The 21,300-nt window shown below is 33.6% G+C and overlaps 3 protein-coding genes across 5 annotated transcripts; 1 reads left to right on the top strand and 2 right to left on the bottom strand.

Annotated features, from left to right (window-relative positions):
- Window positions 1-721: 721 nt before the first annotated feature.
- On the top strand, window positions 722-7,153 carry LOC120262515. Of its 2 annotated transcripts, XM_039270651.1 has the most exons (9): window positions 722-927; window positions 2,180-2,235; window positions 2,318-2,442; window positions 2,518-2,677; window positions 2,824-3,260; window positions 3,359-3,853; window positions 4,860-4,941; window positions 5,768-5,949; window positions 6,991-7,153. In XM_039270651.1, exons 1-8 carry the CDS (start codon window positions 859-861, stop codon window positions 5,913-5,915), a joined length of 1,572 nt encoding a protein of 523 aa, XP_039126585.1. In that variant the 5' UTR covers window positions 722-858; the 3' UTR covers window positions 5,916-5,949; window positions 6,991-7,153. The 2 variants fall into 2 exon arrangements, with proteins under 2 accessions (XP_039126585.1, XP_039126584.1); XM_039270650.1 differs by lacking the exon at window positions 6,991-7,153 and having other exon boundaries at window positions 5,768-6,115.
- Window positions 7,154-7,733: 580 nt separating this feature from the next.
- Window positions 7,734-14,783, bottom strand: LOC120261455 (protein STICHEL-like 3). Of its 2 annotated transcripts, none has more exons than XM_039269355.1 (8): window positions 14,619-14,783; window positions 14,319-14,403; window positions 12,067-14,110; window positions 11,611-11,830; window positions 10,870-11,430; window positions 9,642-10,266; window positions 8,478-8,541; window positions 7,734-8,014 (listed from the first exon to the last, which is right to left on the bottom strand). In XM_039269355.1, the coding sequence occupies exons 3-8, from the start codon at window positions 14,098-14,100 to the stop codon at window positions 7,922-7,924; spliced, it is 3,597 nt and encodes a 1,198-aa protein (XP_039125289.1). In that variant the 5' UTR covers window positions 14,101-14,110; window positions 14,319-14,403; window positions 14,619-14,783; the 3' UTR covers window positions 7,734-7,921. The 2 variants fall into 2 exon arrangements, with proteins under 2 accessions (XP_039125289.1, XP_039125288.1); XM_039269354.1 differs by having other exon boundaries at window positions 14,328-14,403.
- A 3,464-nt stretch (window positions 14,784-18,247) lies between these two features.
- Window positions 18,248-21,300, bottom strand: LOC120262288 (ubiquitin domain-containing protein 1-like). Its single transcript, XM_039270381.1, has 4 exons — window positions 21,210-21,300; window positions 19,481-19,603; window positions 18,537-18,656; window positions 18,248-18,449 (listed from the first exon to the last, which is right to left on the bottom strand). Exons 1-4 carry the CDS (start codon window positions 21,250-21,252, stop codon window positions 18,385-18,387), a joined length of 351 nt encoding a protein of 116 aa, XP_039126315.1. The 5' UTR covers window positions 21,253-21,300; the 3' UTR covers window positions 18,248-18,384.

Here is a 21,300-nt window from a genome sequence, read left to right as displayed (position 1 = left end):
ATGGAATTGTAGCTATTAAAAATTAAACTGTATTTTTTATTTATAGTTTAAAAATATATTTGTTAAAAAATGAATAATTTATTCAAACATAGACATAATTCAAAGTTCATATCATACATCTCTGAGCAACAGGAAGGAGATTATTATACCGTGATATTTTTATGTTACTTTTGATTTAAATATAAATATATCCTTTTAAATGATAGTGAAATATACTTTAAAATCACAAATGAGTTGTCATCCAGTTATTATATTGGAGAAATGGTCTCTCATAATTTTAAAATATATATTTCTCTAAAAAATTAATTAAATTAAAAAAAATTACAAGGATCATTTGGTATAACCGAGTCATACTACACTACGTGGTATTACAACAATAATCTCAAGTACATAGAATAAGTAGGATGTTTTTGGAAAAAAAAATTAAAATCGAACAATAAAATTTATGTAAAATAAGGATATAAATACTTGTTGACCTTACATTTGCACTCTACACATATACAAGTCTTTGATTTTTCTTAGATTGAGGGGCTATTGTTGTCTATTTACCAAAATAATAATAATAATAACAATAATAATAATAATGTTTATTTTCTTGGTTGAAAATATAAAACTTGTCAAGGGGTTCAAATGGATTTTAACATTTTGAGGGATCCAAATGAAAAAAAGGCACCACGGCCGTACATATTTGGAGGATCATGATTCGTGACGCCATATTGATCAAAGGGAGGGAAAACTCGAAACCTGAGCAACAATGGCGGGAAAGGGAGACCTTTGGAGCTAACCCTTGTTTCCAATCTCTGCGACGCTTCTCTCCATCAACCCTCGTTCCAGATCCTGGTCTTCCATCTTTGCTTCATGGCGGGAGGTCAAGCCCTAGATCTCCTTCCTCAGATCGAAGCCCTAGTCTCCGATAAGCTCCAAGTGGTGCGCCTTTTTGATAAACCCTAGATGTATCTGTTAATACCTTTTTGTATAGTTGTGAAGATTGGTCCTTTTTTCTCTTATGTTTGATATCTTATCCGGTTTATTGGTAGTTACTTGCGTGGCGTTTGAGAATTCGAGGCATTTATGTGATAGATTGTGTTTAAGCTGCTGTGATTTTTGTGTTTTTTTGTTTTTAAATCCAAAAGCTGAGTGAAAATGATTTTGGTGTTCATTCCTCTAGCGGATTATGCAAAATTTTCTGGTCATAAAAAAGGGTGACAAGTATTATGGCCCCAAATATCAAAAACACTACATTTCACTCGGTCTTAGATTTTTTGAAGGAGTTCCATACTATTTTTATGAGTAGTTTAAGTTATCCTTACAAGCTGATGAACATCATATGACAAATCAAGACTTTGATTCATGTAAATGACAAGACAAAGAGGAAAGATTGGCCATTTGAATCACAACTTTGTTTTAATTGCTTGCCTTTTGAGTTTAAGATTAATGCTTTGAAGAATCAAATGTACTGTGTTTCTTTCTTGATGAGAAGAAGGAGCATCTGAAATGCCAAGCAGAGTTTGTCTGGTTCTTGTGTAACACTGTACAGGGTTGACTGGAAGTACTTTAATGTCTGATGCTCCTGGTTTATATTAAAAGTTTTATTTTTGACCTTTATGATTTCAAGTTCAAAATACCAAATGTTCTAAGGTTTGGTGCAATAGTATGTAGGGAGTTTATGGGAAGCAGCACATCTAAAAGATAAGCTAAAAGAAGTCTTCATACAGTGTATGGGAAAACATAATTTGTGGAGAGTGTCACATGACTTTAAATGGTTCATAAGTAACTTTGCCTATTGTTGTTCTGAATCTTCTGATGGCAGAAGCCGCAGAACGAGTAAATTTTCTTTATGTGACTTGGTGACACAGTAGTCTCTCTTCTAAGTTTTTTATGGCTGCAGTAGAAAGAACAGTCTGTGACTTTGCCCCCTACAATCATGTAGACCATGTTACAGTCTAAGAACATGATCCAGTGTAGAGAAAAATAAGTATTGATGCTTAGAGAAAAATAAATAATTTGCGAGTTAATGATGTTTGTTGCCTATTTATCCTTGTCTTTCCACAGTGGTTAAGCTTTATTGTCTCGTATATAATATTGTTGCCTCAAGCTCTCTTATATTTCCTAATTCTCAGTAACAGATTTGGCAGGTGAATATTTAAATTATGATGATATTATGATTTTATATTTTCAGGTTTCATACAAATGGCTCAGTCGCAACTTTTCATTGACTTCAAATTATGCGAAAAGGTACAAGCTCTGAATAACATCAATTTGATGTCATTGCCATTAAATTTATACAAAAATTAAGCTTGTCTTCTTTTGTTTTTAGATTGCTTCAGGAATTTGTGGATACACATGGTAGTGAGTTGGAAGTGATATATGCCTTATCTGGGTGGTTAAAAGACAATCCTCAAACTTATCACATAAAACTTGCTTCAGGCCTTAAGCTTGCAGGTAAAATACATATTCATATATGCTGTTTTCCCTGTACCTATTGGATTAACTGGTGCCTTTCTTGTCTTGGTGCAGAAGTGAAACATGAATTTGTAGATAATTGTTCAGTTCAAGTTTATAGTGTCCAAGCTTGTATTCCCCAAGATTCTGCTTTGCTCTGGAATGCTGAATTTGTTCAAGCAGAAGAGTTTTTTAATCAGCCCTTAACTGCTGAGAATTGCTTGCGAGATAATAGGTCTCATTTCCTTTTTCTTGTGAAAACATTTTGGCTATTTTTGTATATGGAAGTGTCATATATCCATGTGATGCTTTATGCATATGCATTTTATGTTGTGGAATGCATGTCTTGATTTCACCTTTTCTTTGGCCATCCCTCTTCAGATATTGTGGTGTTTCTAACTCCTTCGTCAAGCGAACTATTGATGGTAAATCTGTTGGAGCCATTCCTCATCCCATGAATTTAATGGGAGCTGCTATGCAATCTAAACCGAATACTGTTTCCAAGACGTCGCTTGTCCAGCCCCTTAAACAAGAACATGCAGGGAAGTCAGCTAAAATTGATGTAAAGCCTTCAACTTTGGAAACATCTAATGATAAAAGTAATAATCCCGCCCCTGAAAATTTTGACCGAACCAGTAAACCTGATCTTGGTAAAGAAGCTACTTGTGCTGTTCAAGCTACCAGAAAGAAAGGCCAGTGTGAGAAAACTTCCTCAGCAAGTAGTGGGTCACTAGCTAATTTGTGGGGCCGTGCATCAACAAAATTAAAACCTTCTGCGCCTTCCATTGAAACTGACAAAGTTGTTTCTAAAGTTGCCCGTAAGTGCACTAAGTTATTTTTGTGGCCTGTGCAAACTACATTTCTGACATATATTGATGCTGATCTTGATATGGCTTTATTTTTTAATGTCATTTAGCCACTGCTGAAGCTCAAATATGTGCACAAGAAGCAGCAGATGCTTCCAGCAGTGATGATGATGACCATCAGGTTAACTGTAAGAGGGAGTCAAAGGGTGGAAGCAACAGGAAAAGAAAGGTCATTATGGATTTTTCTGACGATGAAGAAGAAGAAAATGTGGTTAATCTTGCCTCACCAGACCCTCCAAGTAGGCTGTTTGTAGATTCCAAACACCATACTGAACACTTGATTTCAGAAAATAAGAATTTAAACTTTGAAGAGATTAAAAAGGATACTTCAGTAGCATGTCAAGACAATGGTAGCGAGAGAAATTCTTCCAGTACCCGAGAAGTATCAGGTAATAAGGGGTCCAACATATTCTTGCAACCAAAAACTGAAAATCATGTGTCAGAAGAACTAGATAAAATTCAAAAGGATATGGTCAGTCCTGCTGCAACTTCGCCTCAAAGAAGGAAGGTGCTTAAGACACGGGTTGATGAGCGAGGAAGAGAAGGTATTCAATTCATTTATTGGACTTGCCTTTATAAATATAGCAAACATTTCATGCTAGATGGTTCTTGCCGTTATGTGTTCTGTTTTTTCTTTAATTGAAATACTTTCACCAAATTTTAGTGTTCTATTATGGTGAATTGGCTACTCAGATATATCAAAACAACATTTCTGTTAGGGCCATTTTGCATCAGTTTTGTGGAATGTTAATCTGGAACGTCCCTGGGCTCAACTATGCAGGCTTGCTCCTTTCTTTTATCTCTGGACTGGACTATAAGTCAACAATATCGTTGTTTAATGTTTTTTCCTTGGGGAGATTTACATTTAATAAATGGCTGTACTTATATGTCACCCTTGGCCATGTTGTTATTGTGTGATCTTTTAATTTGAACTCAATATATAAAAAGAACAAACTTACATGCAACTCTTGGATTCAATTCTCTTCTCGTTTGTATATAATCTTTGCTTAAGCTTTTTCCCTTAAGTTTGATTCCAATGTTGTGTTTCAGCAATGAAATGTTAACAAGGTTTTGGTTTAGCAAACCTCTGTTCAGGGTCTGACATTCTTATTAGACCCTTAGCTTAAAATCTTGAAGCCTGATCACTTATGAACAAATTTAATCATGGTACAACTTGCTGATGTACAAAGTTCTTCTAGACGTTTACATCTTTGTTGATTGTGTAAATTCTCATGTCATTGTGGTAGGTTCTGTTTCAGCAATTTTTTCTGTAATAAAAGTGGTGTTTTTGTTAATATTGCTTTGAAGAGAGTAAATAAAATTTGATGAAAATATGGTTGTTTATGCTGAAGGCATATGTAAGTGTTGTCATATCTTGAGAACTGTTTTGTTGCTTTAAACTGAAGAAATATCTCTCAATATTTCTTATGTGAGTCTACTTTATTAGCATGAAAACATAAACTGAAGTTTGAAATATTTTGGAAATTTAGCATGGTATTATGTACTATAATACATTTCCCATGGAAATGACGTCTCCTGCTTTGGTTTCAGTAACTGAGGTTGTTTGGGAAGGAAGTGGTGCCGACAATAAAAATTCTGAAAAGAATAATACTGCTGGTAATCATGGAAACAGGTATTTTGAAATTCAACACAATGGTCTGCAGTCATTTTTATGCTCTGGGACATGTGGTTCATCTGTTTATATCTGACTGTTATTTTATGATATTGGTTTTGGATGTGTACCATGTAGTCTATTCAGGGCTTGGCAATTTGTGATTCGTTTTGAAATTGAGCCTATAGGTATAAATTACCCTTTTTGCGACTTTAGAATTTATGCATGTAGAAGTGGCATTCTGTTAATTCAGGAAGTGCCGGATTCAGTCATATGTTGATTTTAATATATCGCAAATTATATCAATTAGCTCTTCTTGGGAATTTCTTTTAAAGTATGAACCAGATGTAGATATTCTGCTATTATGCTGTAGAAAAGAGCAATTGTAGTGAATCAATGCTTTCCCGTGCCTTGAATTAAGTAGCATGCCAGTCTATCTAAAATGAAAAACTAGTTAACCACTGTGTATGTATATAGGCTACATACTTTATAAAAGTTACTTGCAGAATTTAAAATATAACTTGTATAATAGAAACTTCTGTTTTAGGACATCAAGATACTTGAAACAGCTAAAAGGAATGTTGATAAATCACCAACTCTTTCCCATCATATGTACTCTTTTCACTTTTTTTGACCACCCTTTTCACTATGGCCTCTGCCCGTGTGAATTACCAGCCCTTTGTTCGAGTTTATTAGTTGGTATCAAGTGAGGTGTTTATTTGTCAGATACCATTCAGATTATTAGTTTACATTATCTGCTCTTTTGTAATTTATATATGTTAATACAGATGGCGCACATAAATCTTAATATTGGAATTGCTCTTATTTGCACTTTTTTTTTTCTCAGGCCTCCTACGGCTAATAAGGCACCTGCGGCTTCAAGCAATTCCTTGTCAAATGCTGCTACGAACAAAGCTGGAAACAAGAAAACAGCAAAGGGTGGTGGGAAAGACACTAAGCAAGGAAACATTTTGTCCTTCTTCAAGAAAGTTTAGCTAAATCTCAAAAGGAGCTTCTCTTGAGCATACTGTAAGTTTCCGCCAAAGTTGCCAGCAATGCTCAATGTGCTGTTATTTTTGCTTTGGTTTGTTAATGTTCTATAGCTGTGAAGAAAGCATGACATGAGACCTTTATCTGTTTCAGAATCACTCAACATTACTAAGTAGCTAATAAATGAAGATATAACTTGTGCTCATGTTTGCTAGTGGTTGGAGTTACTTGATTTCAAGACCACTCATGCAGCTAGAATTTGTCTAGAATTTACACATGCTTGATGACAAATGTCAAATTAGTAATTCTCAACTTTAAAACTCGCCATTGGATGTCATGTTCTTTTTTCAAATTTAGTTACAATGTTGCAGTGTGAATCTCTATTTTAGTTAAATTTCATCTGTTAATCCTTCCCTACATTCCCAAATACATCCTTTAACATTTTTTCTTTTTAGCGTAGAGAACATCTTGAGCTTCCGGGTTGAACCAATAGAATTATATGAACAGAGAATGATGCCTTTTGAACTATTTATTTCCTAAATTGGTATTTTGAATTCAAGTTGGGTAAATTTATTAGCTTTTTAGTCCATCAACGTCCATCAATTTACTTGGTTTTTTGAGGCCTGTGGATGTTTTTGTTAAACTTGATAAACATTAGATGTCATGATATATTATATAACTGCAATTTCTTTGTCCATTTCAAGTGAGATCTAATCATCTAATCCATGATGTGCTTGTGTGGAAATATTGTGAATAATGATGTTTCCTTTGGGGTGTTGTAGTGGAAAAGAAAGTACTTTGCATGCATGGTCAAATCTAAGCAATAAAATTTAATTAATGGATACATCATACAAGTAAAAATTTGTCTTGGCATGTGATTGAAAATGAAAATGTGACTTGTTTACTTGAACGAACACTCTTGTCATAAAAGAATCACATGAAATTTTCATAAAAGGATTGCATAAAATTTTATCAAGAAATATATATTTTTGTTTTTGGGTGGTAGCATTTACTTTTATCCCAAGTTTAATTACCTATTTCAAAATATTTGATTTTTCATTTGTTTTTCATCATTTTCAGGTCTGATGATATGGTTGGCGTCTGAAAATTGAAATATAATAATAGTTTTAATCTTTACTCATGGAATTCAGGACTAGGGGACAACCGTGTAGTAGTGGTTGGCTATGTGGTGTGCCATGTCAGCATCCAAATGCCTAAAATTTATTTTTTAATTGAAAGTTTTTTTTTTATAAAAAAAAAAAGGATTTGCGCTATGTTTGCAATACCACATAAGTGAACATGCGATTTAAAAATAAATAAATAAATAAATAAGATATCATAGGGCTCTTTTTTCTCATGTACTTGTGGCGCTGGTTGCAATGAAATCAATGTCAACATCTAAAATTCTTTTTAGGAAAAATAAATATTTAAACCACATGTGCTGTTTCATAATAAAGCATTAAAAAGAAATTATGCCACAAATGTTTTGGCATGGTACATGGCCAAAAAATTAAATATTCTTAAGAAATTTAATCCTTTAGCAGCAAAAATTAACATTACCAGTTCTCACATAATAATAATAATAATAATAATAATAATAATAATAATAATAATAAAATCTAATGGTTGTTTTAAACAAGCACATGATTATTTTGGAAATACAGCAACTAATCTTCTTGAAGAGCAATCAAACAATGCTCTAAAATGAAAACAATTACTTCGACATGATTTTACTGCTGAAAACTAAAAATAAAAAAATTCACATCTGCTGAAATAATTCCTGCAAAAAACTCTGTTCTTGCATTTTTACATGCTCCTCAATGAAAGAATAAAAGTTCACCTTTCTATCATTCCTCCATTCTCTAAACAATGTATTCCATTTCTAAAAAAAATTATTAACATGGTAAAAGGAGGAAAGAAAAAAAGAAAGAAATAATAGAAGTTAGCAACTACAATGATACAGAGAAGACAAGTACATTTTTTTGACAATTTCATCGATTGAAACAGTAATCTACCGATTGGATTTCACAGATAGACATTTCCCGCATGTAACAAGCTTCAATAAAGAATGCGGCTTCCGCTTCTTGACTCTCCATTGCCGGAGCTGCAGAGAAATGTCATCATAAAATTAATGTATGAAACTCAATTTGTAGCTCTCATTTGCAGGTGAAGAAAAAATACACACTGAGAAAAAAAAAAAACTGAATCTTAAGCTTTTTAGTTTTCCGGCACTCACTAGTTTACACTTACTATACCAAATATATATAGCTTTATTATTCATATACATATATATATATATATATATCACAAATTAGAACCAATGTGAAATCTACTCTTCATAAGAATGAAACTAAAATGGAAAATAGAGAAACATGTAATTTCCGTCTATCATAATTATCAAACTTTGTTCGCCAAAAGAAATGTACTTTGGATGTCTAGAAAGTGTATTTGGTTCATTGTGCTATTTTACAGAGACCATCCATTGATATTTGCATGAAGATTTAAAGGGTAAGGAAGGATTGTTTCTAAGAAATAAAAATGATGCATAATAACATAAATGTACCTACCTTCCGTCGAGGAATTCTAGATACTCTCCAGCACAGCATGTTTTTATATCTAGATTCCAGTCTCCTGTACATTTAAGGTCAGAGCAATTATAGTTAGATAAGAACAGAAAAGCATATTCACTCGAAAACAATAATATTGCAACAATATTTACTTGAACTTTATTCATGATGTCCACAAGTATTATGGATTGTGTTCTACTCAAGCACATACAAGTGTCTAAATAAATTAATATTCCGACAAATGGACATTTAAGCAAATGAAAAACATTGAAACAATCATACTGCTTGAACAACATCATAAATGGCAATAGAATTAAGACATGTCTAAGAGGATATTCAGGCATTTGGACAGGGTATACAACTTAGAGACCAATGTTAACATCACCATAAAGTATTTGAACTGTTGTCAAAACACAAGTTCCATCACATCCAAAACCACCATAATGAGTTGATCTTTTCCATAAACTCAAACCAAGTTTTCCGCAGCATGGAAATCATATAGAGAAAAGTATTTCAATGAACACTGGAATTAATAGTCACCCAAGAGAAAATTTGATGGTTTCACTACAAGGTCGATCATGGATGAGATCCAAGAGAAAGAGGACAGAAGCCAGCAATAGTTGAGTCTAAAGAATTGCTTTTTCAAGTGCAAAACTTGGATAATAAGAGGCAAATTTTTTGAGAATTGTGCAAAACGATCAAAGAAAGTGGCATAAATGAGGACATGTTTTCAAAGTTGTATAGCATTTGATGCCAAAAGAGGACTAGGTAGGAAAGTATGATCTCCAAAGGCAAGGTTTTTGAAGCTCTCATGCATAGTTGGCATTGTTTTTGATACATAAATTTGTGGAAAAATGCAACATAAAACTTTATTTGGCATCAACCTGAATAAGGAAAGTGTGCATTAGATAATGTCACTGGCATTGAAGAAAAGTACAAATCAAACATGAAACCTCAGCTCTATTTGACAGATTTATGAGACATATGGATAAATATGATTGAGCAATGAAATGTAGCTTGGCATCAAAAGATTTCCACAGCTTTAAAATTTTAGAGAGTCACATAGAACATTTGCATGTGTACTAAATTCAGTATAGCATTTCAGCAAACCACTAATCAAAATCACATGTAGGAATTTATACAAAAGAATACTCAAATACTTACAAGTTCTCTTGTTCAAGTTTTTCAGCAATTGAGACAGCTTTCTGGCTAGACCAACCACCTTGTGCACATCCATCTACATTTTGGATAACATCCGCGAGGGACACTCTGCTTCGCACTATGCTTTGTCTCTGCGGTTCCCCACTCTCCCTTCTTTCAGACTGAGAATGATCTAAAGAACCTTGCCGATGTGAAGATGATGCTTCTTCAAGCCATCCACTTTCTAATTCTTTTCGGTTGAGCTCTGGAATGTTATTAATCACCTTGGCATGTGAATTTTTTATAACCTCACCATGTCTCATTTCAAGGGAATCAGAGTACAATACTTTGGTCTGAGTGGTGCTTTCTTTTGAAAGTTTTCTTATGCAATTTTCAGCTCTTGAATCTACAGAACTTTGATTGGCAACAGATCCTTGTCTTACCAGCATTTGAGAGGAACCATTCTCACAAGAAGGCAAGACCAATGGAGCATGAGCATTCATGGTAAATTCTTTCCTAGTTTCATATCTTATTTCAAGTGTTACTGAAGAAGAAAGAACACACTCAAATGCTTGTAAAATCTGGCCTCTGAACTTTTCAGCTTTGGACTTGTGCAATTGTGAACTGAACATCACATGTACAGTAGGAGCTGCATAACAAAAAAATGTTATACTAGTATCACAAACTATCCACAAGAAGCATATAGACAATAGAAGTTTTGTATTTAGGCTTCTCTTGCACTAGCATCACCAAAAGCTCAGAACAGAGAGGCAGGTCAACCTGAAAGTACTAAACAAAAATAATCTGGCCTACTTCCAAACTTCAGCCTCCTGTCCCTAAAATCATGCATGCTCTGATCAAACATTTGTTACACACAGGGACAGACAAAGAAATGGAGGCAGTGATCAGAAAATCACATTCATGAGATCCAATTTTAGAAGGTAAAAGATTCTGAACTTATTCGTAACTAGATAGACATAAGAGTGCATTTCCATAAAAAAGGGTATTAGAAGAAAAGCCATTAGTGCATTGGGAGATTTGTGACATGGAAATCTAGTTTGATGCTTGTGCAAGAACCTTTTTTTTCTTTGAGATTTGAAATTCGATCCACAGACCAGTAATGCTTGCTAATAGCTTTAACATTGCAGTGCTCAAAGAACAGTCAAGAAAGATGGTCGACATATTTTTATGAAGTTAAGGATTTATGCATCAAGGGCAATAACTGGAATTTGAACAGAATCTAAGATCTTACCGGCACCTAAATTGACTGAAATCAGCTTTCCTTCTTGAGATACAAATTGCTTTAATGCATCTGGCTGAAGGTGGTCGAGCACTGCCTCCCACAGCTGTTCATTGCCCAGGTTTTTACCATGATCATTTCCCCCATTCACTTTAGCAGCTTCAGTTGACAACATCAATTTTTGTTGAGGAGTTGAACCAGTTTGTCTCTTTGCTCTAATCAAATTGTTGCTCATCTTACTATTTTCACATGCTACATTACTTGCATTTCTTGCCACTTGGTTTTCCCGCCAATTATCTCTTGACAAGCCCCTTCCACCACTAGACACCTCATCCCAGGCATTACTGCAATCTCTAGGTACATCTCTCTGATGACCATTATTAAGCACAGTGGGAGTATGGTTTAAACTCGTCTCTTGAGAGGAAACTGGAAACATATACTGATCATCTGGCGCAAGCTGAAGTAGAGCTGCTGTAAGCCATGTTAATTTGTCATTTGACATTCTCAATTGTTTTTCAGCTTCGGATAATGTTTTCAGAGCCTGACGCAACTTCTCCATATCTTCATTAGATACTGCAATCAGGAAATTATATATAAAAAAAGGTTTCCATATATTGAAGGAAAGAATGCTATAAGAACTCAATGTACTGATACAGGTAGACAATGGGCAATGGAAAATGAACAGAATAAATCTGGGCAGTCTATATGAAACATAATAAATTAAGTGCACAAACAGGTTTTGCTCTAACTCACAATTTTGTTTCCGGAAGAATCTCCTACGAAGTCTTTCTTGTGTGAATATATAACTACCAGCAAGAATATCAGTAATAACTGCAGCAAGTTGGGACATCAATGCCAAAGGTTCCACACCAGTTTCCATTATCTCCCTTAGTCTCTTCACTGTTCTAACAGTGTCTGCAGACAGTGCCGTGTCCAACAGATCCACCAGTTTTTCATCAGAAACCAAGCCAACCTGGAATAGCACAGTATTGAATTAAAAAACAGTCATGCAAAGTTAACAAAGTAAATTCCTACAACTAATGATACCATTATCATATTCAAAGGAAAAATAGTCATACAGAGTATTGTTTTAATGCTTCTTTATGCATTCTTTGTTGAACTAAATGACTGATATATATTACAATCATAATAATCTTAAGCATCAAAAGTTATATTTGGAATAATAAGTAGAAGATAAAAATCACTTACAAGCTCCTGAACTAGGGAAAGAGTAATTCTCTGCCCAAGTAAACTCAACTGATCAAGTGTCATCTCAGCGTCTCGCAAGGATCCATCAGATCGTGATGCTATGAGTTTCAGAGCATCCTTGTCGATTTCCAGACATTCACTTGTCGCAATCCACTGTAAAGTCTGAATGATGTCTGAATCTTTTAACTTTGGGAAAAAGAACTTTTGGCTCCTGGATATGATTAGATGAGGCAACTTATCAAGATTTGAACTGACAAGGACAAAAACAACATGCCCGGGTGCTCGATCTATGGCCTTTGAGATACCACTCCAGGAATCAGTTGGCAAGGTATCACAATCATCAAAAATGAAGACCCTATAATGCGAGGACAGAGGCGACGCAATCCTACTGTCAAGGATATCCATGATGCCTCCGATGTCAAAGTTCCCAACCGATCCTATTTCAATCACAGTTCTACTCTTACCCAGGTTGTGTGAGATGCAGAATTTACAAATGTCACAAGGTTTAAGATGTTCATCAGATTGGCAGTTCAAAGCTTTGGCAAATATCCGAGCACAAGAGGTTTTGCCAGTTCCATGGGGTCCATAGAACACATAAACCAATCCAACTTTTCTTCTCAGAACAGCGTTTGAAAGAGCTTGCACTGCCAAGTTTTGTCCAACAAGATCCTTGAAGGCCTTTGGCATGTACTTCTGCGTTAGGCACCGATGCCTAACAAGAGAAGAACCTCTAGACGTCTGTTGATGTCCTGACCTTGTTTCGGATCCATGGTCTAGCAGATCTTGCCCATGCCTTAAGGCATGGCTGGCATGAAGTTCACGTTCCCTCAAGTAGTCCAGTGCCAAAGCCGGGTTTTCAGAAGTATCCTCAGAGGCATGTGGCTCAGTAATTAAGGGCAGTGATTCAGAATCAGAGTATGTAGATGAACTCAAATGATTGAAGTCGATCGGAATATTAGAAGTGTCACCTTTTCTTTGCGGAGTTGCACCATTAGCTTTCCTCATTCTTGAATCAGATAGACCACAAGACAAACTCCTCCCTGCCAAATCTAAAATGCTTTTACCTCTATAGTGAATCCTTGACCAGTTCCATGGGATACCACATCCATTTCTAGGAGCCTGATTCACTTCCACTTCTGTGTTCTCCTCTGGTCTTTCTGCTGCATGACTCTTCTGATGCACCAGATGTTGAGACAGGGAGTTTGAGGCAACTGATTGATCATTATCACCTCTGTTACCTCTTGTATTATCAGTAGGAGCCCTTGTTCTCCTTGCGCTTTTGAATTTTCTTTTCTTTCTTCTCTTCAAACCATTGCACTGGCCATGACCATTTTCTTTTGGAGCCTCACATAATTTCTCTTCTCCTACATGTCTTCTGGGCTCACAAAGTTGAGAAGCTTTCCTCCTTTCATCCTCCTCCTCAATTCTAACTCCTTCCAATTTATCAGCGAGAGTTCTGAGGCGAACACTATGAGTACAAGAACCTTTGTGAGAGTGTTCTTCATCTCTTGCTTTAGATGGATAATCACTACCAATAGAAAGTCTACTCTTTTGACTCTTTCGTCTACTCACATATTGTTCCCTTTTGCTTAACTCATTATCCCTGACCTTAAACTCTGTATTGTCATTGCTACCTTCTTCAACTGCAGCAACTTTCGAAGCAGAAACACTTGCAACCCTTGGTGAATTTGCATCACCAACCAGGGATCTTCGCCCACTATGCGGCAAACCATCATCCCTTAGAGGTCGTCTACCTGACATACCAACAATGGATGGAGAGAGCCATGATAGAGGACTAGTGGATGGATCTCTGAGGGACCTTGACCTCTGGAGGACAATGAGGTCCCTCACTAATGATCTCTCCGCAAGCACCGGGCTATGCCTATGCATATGGTTCCTCAAATGGATGCAATTGGTCAAGTGGACATGGTTTCGAAGATGATCACTGATAGCTTTACACTCATCTTTGTCATGATAACCACCATATATGGCACCATTACCCTTTGAATAACCTCCCCTGGTGGCCCTGGTCATGATAAGAACCCTAAAAGAAGTTCGAAAACACACAGAATCAAAGGGAGTGACTTACTATAGCTTCTACAACTACATTTTTCAGGTTCTTGAGAAACCATAGCAAGCTTTTCCACTGAAAATCTCAAACATTGTGCTAGATTTCATTCCATTTTACTAAAATTTCAATAAAGAAACAACCTTTAACACCATCCACAATGAAATCAATTCTGGAAACATACCGCCTTTACCAATCCGCAAATAAATTCCTGAAAATTGAATCTTGTACACCTCCAAGCCTGTGCCACCTGCTCATTCATCCCAGAACTGAAAACAAAACTTAGCATTAGTAGTTCTCTTCATAAAATCCAACCCAACAATCAACTACACAAAAGATCAAGAAAAACACAGAAAGGTAGCATTTTTAACTCATAACTGAGCTAAAAACTTACATCTCTTCTCACTGAATGATGATTAAAGCTAAAAGGGGAAATAAATAAATAAAAAAAATAGCATAACTTGAAGAGATTTGAGCATCAAACCTGAAGAAAAATCAAAGAAATGAGCAATAAATCAACTTCTCACAGTTTCTCTGTGGGATTTCAATGCTTGTAAAGATTCATCTTTTCTTGGTCTCCAACTCTAGATTGATTCTGACACTTCACATGAAAGTGGGTGAAAGGCATCAGTTTGGCAAAGAACAAGAGTGTGCTTTGCACTCTCAGAAGATGGGCATTATATATCTCTGATATCACCGAGAATAGTATGTTGGTCTACACATTTCCTTCTTTTTTTTTTTGAATTATTTTTTATTTTAAATATATTATACAAGTTTTATTGTCTCTTTTTATTTAATGTTTTTTAGGTAAATGATTTTTGGTAAGCGATTAAAACAATGAAAAAAAAAAAGAAAATCCTTTATATATATATATTATGGATTTGGTATTACAATAACGTTGCCCAATTAATTTTTTTTTAAAAAAAATAGGTAAATAATATTATAAAAATTAAAAAAATAGATAAAATATAAAAGAAGACTCGAGACTAAGATGACGAAGAGGCACAGATAGTATCTTGATAGATATACTGTTAAGAGTATAATTAGTAAAAGATAAGAACAAGACTGTGAAGAATAAAAAAAAAACACTAATATAAATCCACCAGAAATGAAAACAAAATACCAACTACAAAGACTGGACAAACAAAGAAGAACTAAAAAAATAAAAAATAAATAAAAAAAGCTTCAATTATGAGGATGAAGTTCTCCCTAATGGGGTGGAGTTGGGCGGCCCTGCTTTGCAAACTTCACTATGGTATTAATTTTATTTTTTAAAATTCAATTTAAAAATTTTAGAGTTTTTTTCTAAATAAATAAATATATATATTGTACTTTTTTATTTCAAAGCATAAGCTGTCCTTCGGTCTTCAATTAATTTTATTTATTCAATTCAATTTGAAAATTTTAGATTTTTTTGTTTAAATAAATAAATATGTTGTACTTTTTATTTCAAAGAGTATGCTTAGTTTAACCCTTTTAGAGATAATTTGATATTTTAATTTTATTTTTTCTAAAGTAATTTGTTTCTATAATGAAATTTTATTTTAAGTTTTGCTTTTCATCATTGAAATGAAATGTAAACAGAGCTTCAACTATTCTCAACTCTCAAGTCATTCAAATTTCAAACTCATGGTCCTATTTTTTTTAAAAAAAATATTTTTTTTATTATACATTTTTTATTTATCTTGAAAATTGATCTTTGTCAATTAATTGGTACAAAAAATTAATTTTGAAAAATATAAATTTTATTGCTATAATAATTTGACCTTATCATACAATCACAATAAAAAAATTTCTCATTAATAAGGGAATAATGGTTGTTACAAGTTGGACTTGCCAAAAAAATATTTCCTCATTCCAAATTTTTTTATAATGATTACTATTTAAACTTTTCATGATATAAGTGATATTTATTTCTAATTTAAGTTCCCAACACTTCTCCATCTTTAATCTTTTCATTTCAACATTGTTATAATTTATGTTTTTTTTTAAAAAAAAATATAGACAAATTACAAAGAGAATTTGAACTCTGACCTTTTGAGTTTGGAGGGAAAAAGGTCCTACAAAAAATTAATTACATTATTATAATTTATTGCCTAAAAATATTTAACAGTAATTTTCTTAATTTACTGTCCTGTTATATTACCCAATAAAAAAAGAGATTATTAATATATATAGTTATAAGACATTTTTATTTCTTAGGAGATATTGATAGAATTTGTGACCATCCTTGGAATATATTAAAATTAAAAATATAAATATAATTACTATTAGAATAAACAATCATAGGCTTGATTCCAATTTATCATCCCATTAAATCAATTTAAGAAAAAGAAAATAAAGGTTACAAAATAAAATAAATAAATAAATAAATAAAATGAGTAAAAGTAAAAAAGCCATTTCACTCTCCCACACCAACACTCATTTTAACTATCAGCATGTGATTCCGTAGCTCACGTGATTAGCACGAGCGCTGGCACCGAGTCAGAAGGCACGCGGCAGCAAAGCGACAAAATTTTAAAAAAAAAACAATTTGAAGTGACTGGTGATTGAACACGAGCCGTCCGATCATACATCGTACGGTGATGATTGGTTAATGGGGAGCATAGATAAACGGTGGAGATGTAGTAGCCGTTGGTTTGCCGACGTGGGGACAGTTATCAGACCAATCATAAAGTCCAGTTGCCATCTTGTCAAACCAGTACTTTCTCTTTTTTTTAAAAAAAAAAAAAATTCTAATGCTCCAACGTTCAAAATTTTACACTAAAAAGCTGATTATTTTTTTTTTTTGAAAAAAATCACTTATTAAAAACTAAAAGAAAAGATTATTAATTAAATTTCTAATTTTTTTAATACTTAAATATATATATATATATAGGAAATTTTATGATGGGACGGACAATGAGCATGAAAGCCATGTGTGTGAGTTATGGATGAGTGTGCATAATTTATTAAGGAGATAAAACAAGAAGAGTGGGACTAAAACAAGTGTGGGTTTGTAACCCTAAAAAAGGGCAGAATATGGGCTTGTACTTTGAAAACAATAAGACGTTTTTGTTTTGATATGCCCATTGTCACATGTGGGTTCTATATGTTGTTTATTTCAAGAAGGCACCCACTTCAATGCCATCACACACTCTCCACTTTTTTACTTGCTTGCTTGCTTACTTACTTTTAATCAAATATATATATATATATATATTAGATACCTAAACTACATAGTTGGCAACGGTGATAGCGGAAGAGAGAATGAGAGAAACAAGTAGTGGGTGGGTGTTGGATTTTTTTTAATTTTGTTCAGCAGATGCCAATAGAAATCAACTTTGAGGGTTCATATTAATTTAATTATTATTTGATCGATTCAAATTATCAGATCAAATTATTGTTATTGTATTATTATTCATAAAAATAGTAACACTGTCAATTTTTTTATAAAAAATATTGTACATGAATTGAACGGTGATTTGCGAATGTTTATAGATTTTAAATCTATAAACATTTTTTATTTATAAGCACAATAATATTGTTACTATTCATAAGAACCTGTCAACATTTGTAGACGCAACCATATATATATTAAATATAATTTTATATAAATAAATCTTAAAAAGTATACATTTTCTGCTCAACACAAGAAGGAAAAGAATAACTGATCACCCCAAATAATAATAATAATAATAATAATAATAATGTTATGAATATTATAGGAATAAATAGTGGATGCCCACTCCAGTAATCATTTCCTAGGGGTGCCAGAACCTTCTTTATAATTTTTGTCACTCTATTGATCATGCCCATTTCACGCCTGGTGGATCAATGACATACTCTTATATTATTAGTTTAAGTTTCTTATGTAGCCGTTTTTTGATTTTCTTCCAATGAAGTAGTGATTTATCTAAATAATTGGAAACACATTTTATATTATCACAATCAATGATAAAATATTTGAGGTACTTAATACTAAGTCTTATATATACATTTCAAAGTTAATTAAACTAAAGAATATGATTCTGAGTATCACCAAATGTTTCTTCAAAAACTCCTGAACTGCAATAAACATAAGAAAAATGGACAAGGACTGAAAGAAGAGACACTTTGAACAACAAACACATGAAAACTCAAAGAAAATATATATCTTGAATTTGGTACACAGAATAAGTATAAATTAAATTTACTAAATTTAAAGGTGGAGGAGGGTACTACTGTACATGATTTACAGTGGGATTGCCTTCTGACTTTTGAGTTTGAGTTTAATCATCATCAATCAAATTTGTTGGTTCACTTAAAACATACTTGGGCAATTCATATTTAGCACCTGCAAAGAACATTAAGATCAGTAGAAATAGTGATCAATAAGAATAGAGAAATTAAAACAAAGAGAGAAATAATAACAAGTCCCAACCTCTTTCGTCGTAACAAGTAGTCATATCGGCACTTGTAACAACGATACCTGCACTGTCAACTATTGATTGGGCAAGGCTTAATTCGGCTTCGGCAGCAGCTCGAAGCGCATCCCAAATCTCTGTGGTAAAAATAACAAATTACGTACATTAGTTATACCTCTTGGTTTTTCAATCAGGAATTCTAGAATCATTTGATCCTTCACTGAAAAAAAAGTAAAGGTATAAAAGGATTTGATGTTATGACACATGAAACAGAAATGGACTCAGTCCTACAGTACAAAAAAAAAACTCATGAACAGAAAGTTATAAAAGGATTTGATCTTATGGCATATGAAACAGAAATGGATTCAGGAAGACATGATGAGACTTAAAAAGGTATAACAGTTGTGGCCCACTTCAGAGAGTAGCAATAAAATTGTCAAACTGGAAACTGGAAAGTAGTAGTAGTTCCTCATTAAAACAATATCTATTTAGTACATAATCCTATAAATGCCTAGAATAAAGTAGTGGCCTGGAAAGGATTGCCATTTGTCTTCTTTATCCCAGAAGGAAGTCTGGGCTGAAAACTTGTTTTAAGGTTTGTACGAACAGACGACAAGTTTGACAAGTATGACTGACAAATAAGTTACTTGGAAATTCTAAAGCAAATGTATACATGCTAGAGAACTCCTAGTGATGGCATAATGGACTTCAAGAGTAGGATGTATGACTAAAAGAGAAATCATTACAGTCTGATATAAAGCCAAATTGGAACTCCACAAAGATCTCCATTTCCAGTTTTAGTAAGCTAGGTTTCAACATGCATATCTATTCTTTTGCTGATGAGTTAAAGAAAGCCTTGCTTTAAAGTAAATGAAGTGGCTTAAAAAAGTGAATGAGCTAACTAACATATTGAATCAAATACCAACAAATCAATAACTTTTTAGTTGTGAGTGGCTCAAACCTTTGTGCCCACCATAGTGAGGTGCTGTATCCCAGAATTCATCACGCATTCTCATGAGTTCTGTTCTGGTTATTGGTTTTGTGTATGTCCATGGATTTGGTTTGCTGACTTTTGTATAGTGCCCTGTACACATTAAAACTAATGTTAAACCAAAGGATCCAAAAGAGTGAAAGATACAATCAGATTAGGTGAGCCATGATTATATTAAAATACACATCAAAATAAAAAATAACTAAAATGAGAAACATACATTCCAATCACCTCAACCAACTTTACTCCATCTTGCAGACTTCATAAAATAATTGAAACACATGCAACCAATTAAAGCTCCAATTTCAATATCAATTGTTATATGACACAGAATACAGCACAAATTTTCCTCCAAGTTCAGTCATAAGTATAAATAACAGCAATATATATAAAATCTTTCCACAACACTTGATAGCAAAAAATTCTATCAAATGCACTGTTTACCATGTTCTTATTTTGAAGGATTTCGAAAAAGATACACTGTTTCAGCTCACATGGGCAATGATGAATCAAATAATAATAGGTTTAAAAGCAACTTTAAGTACCATACATTTAAGTACCATCAAACGCACCAAGAAAACAACCCAAGCTTTAGGTGTTTGGGCTCACATTTGATAAATTGATGTCCTACCTTGAAGTTTAAATAACAGGATAAAAAATCTACCATGATATAAGATATCACCTTGAAAAGGCAGAATGACAACAGCAACCCATCACTACCTAGTTAACCAATTGTTTTAAGAAATCATTTAAAACAAAAGAATAGCCTTTTAGCAATCTAGATATCTCTGTGAATGCAAATATAACTTGCTTCCTAGTCCATTGTCAATTGGACACAGCTTGAAGAAAAGAGACATTAACTAGAAAGGCCTTCATGCAACTCAACACTACTGTTTAATCTTTCCATGAAGAAAACATCAACCAAAAAATATAATTTTCTTTTAACATCCTGCTCTTCTCCTCAGGAATACAGACACTGTGAACTTACAATAACACAACTTCAAGTGCACATTCAGGTTCTAAAGGTTTGCCAATATCACATAAACTCCTAATGAATGCAAAAGGGACTTAGCAAGACAAAACACAAATTTACTGAGTTCCAAGCTTTTTTTTTTTAATCAATAAACCATTCAAGAACTCCTCCAAAAACATTCTTCACGAGATCCTCATAATAATAAAAAATTAACAAATTACTGCAGAAATTTAACAACCAAAAGTAGAAAACAGTAAAACTTCGCACCTCACAAGAATAAAAGAAAAGATTCAACAAAAACATCGAAAAAAGAAAGAAAAAACAAGATTGAACACAAAAAAGAGCTTAGATTAGCAATGCGCTATTATCAATAAACCTTGATTTATAGAACTCCATGAAAAGCATCCCTCACAACTGTTCACTAGAAACGATTTGTACGAATTCATCAGGGTAACAAACACGAAAAAAAGAAACTTGTACTAATTGAACTACCCAATGTAGAAAAACAATAAAAATTCACAGTTTTTTGCTGCCAATAAACCAATCAAAGCAGACCTAATCACACATTCATATGCTTCAATTCAACAAACCCCATAATCTAAACATTCAAAGACAAACATCACCAAAAAAAAAAATTAAAATTAAAAAAAATTGCAAGATTGAACATGGCAAGGGATTAAGGGAAAGATTGACAATGGAATTGAAGACAAGTAAATGATTCAATACCTTCATATTCGTCAGGTTCGGGCACTGAAGTGCCGCAGCCCATGAGATAAGCTTCGGGAAAACCTTCAATTCAGATCGCAAGTGAGAATCA

The sequence above is a fragment of the Dioscorea cayenensis genome, chromosome 5, assembly GCF_009730915.1.
Source record: "Dioscorea cayenensis subsp. rotundata cultivar TDr96_F1 chromosome 5, TDr96_F1_v2_PseudoChromosome.rev07_lg8_w22 25.fasta, whole genome shotgun sequence".
NCBI lineage: Eukaryota > Viridiplantae > Streptophyta > Magnoliopsida > Dioscoreales > Dioscoreaceae > Dioscorea > Dioscorea cayenensis.
This window is presented reverse-complemented; position numbering and strand designations above follow the sequence as displayed.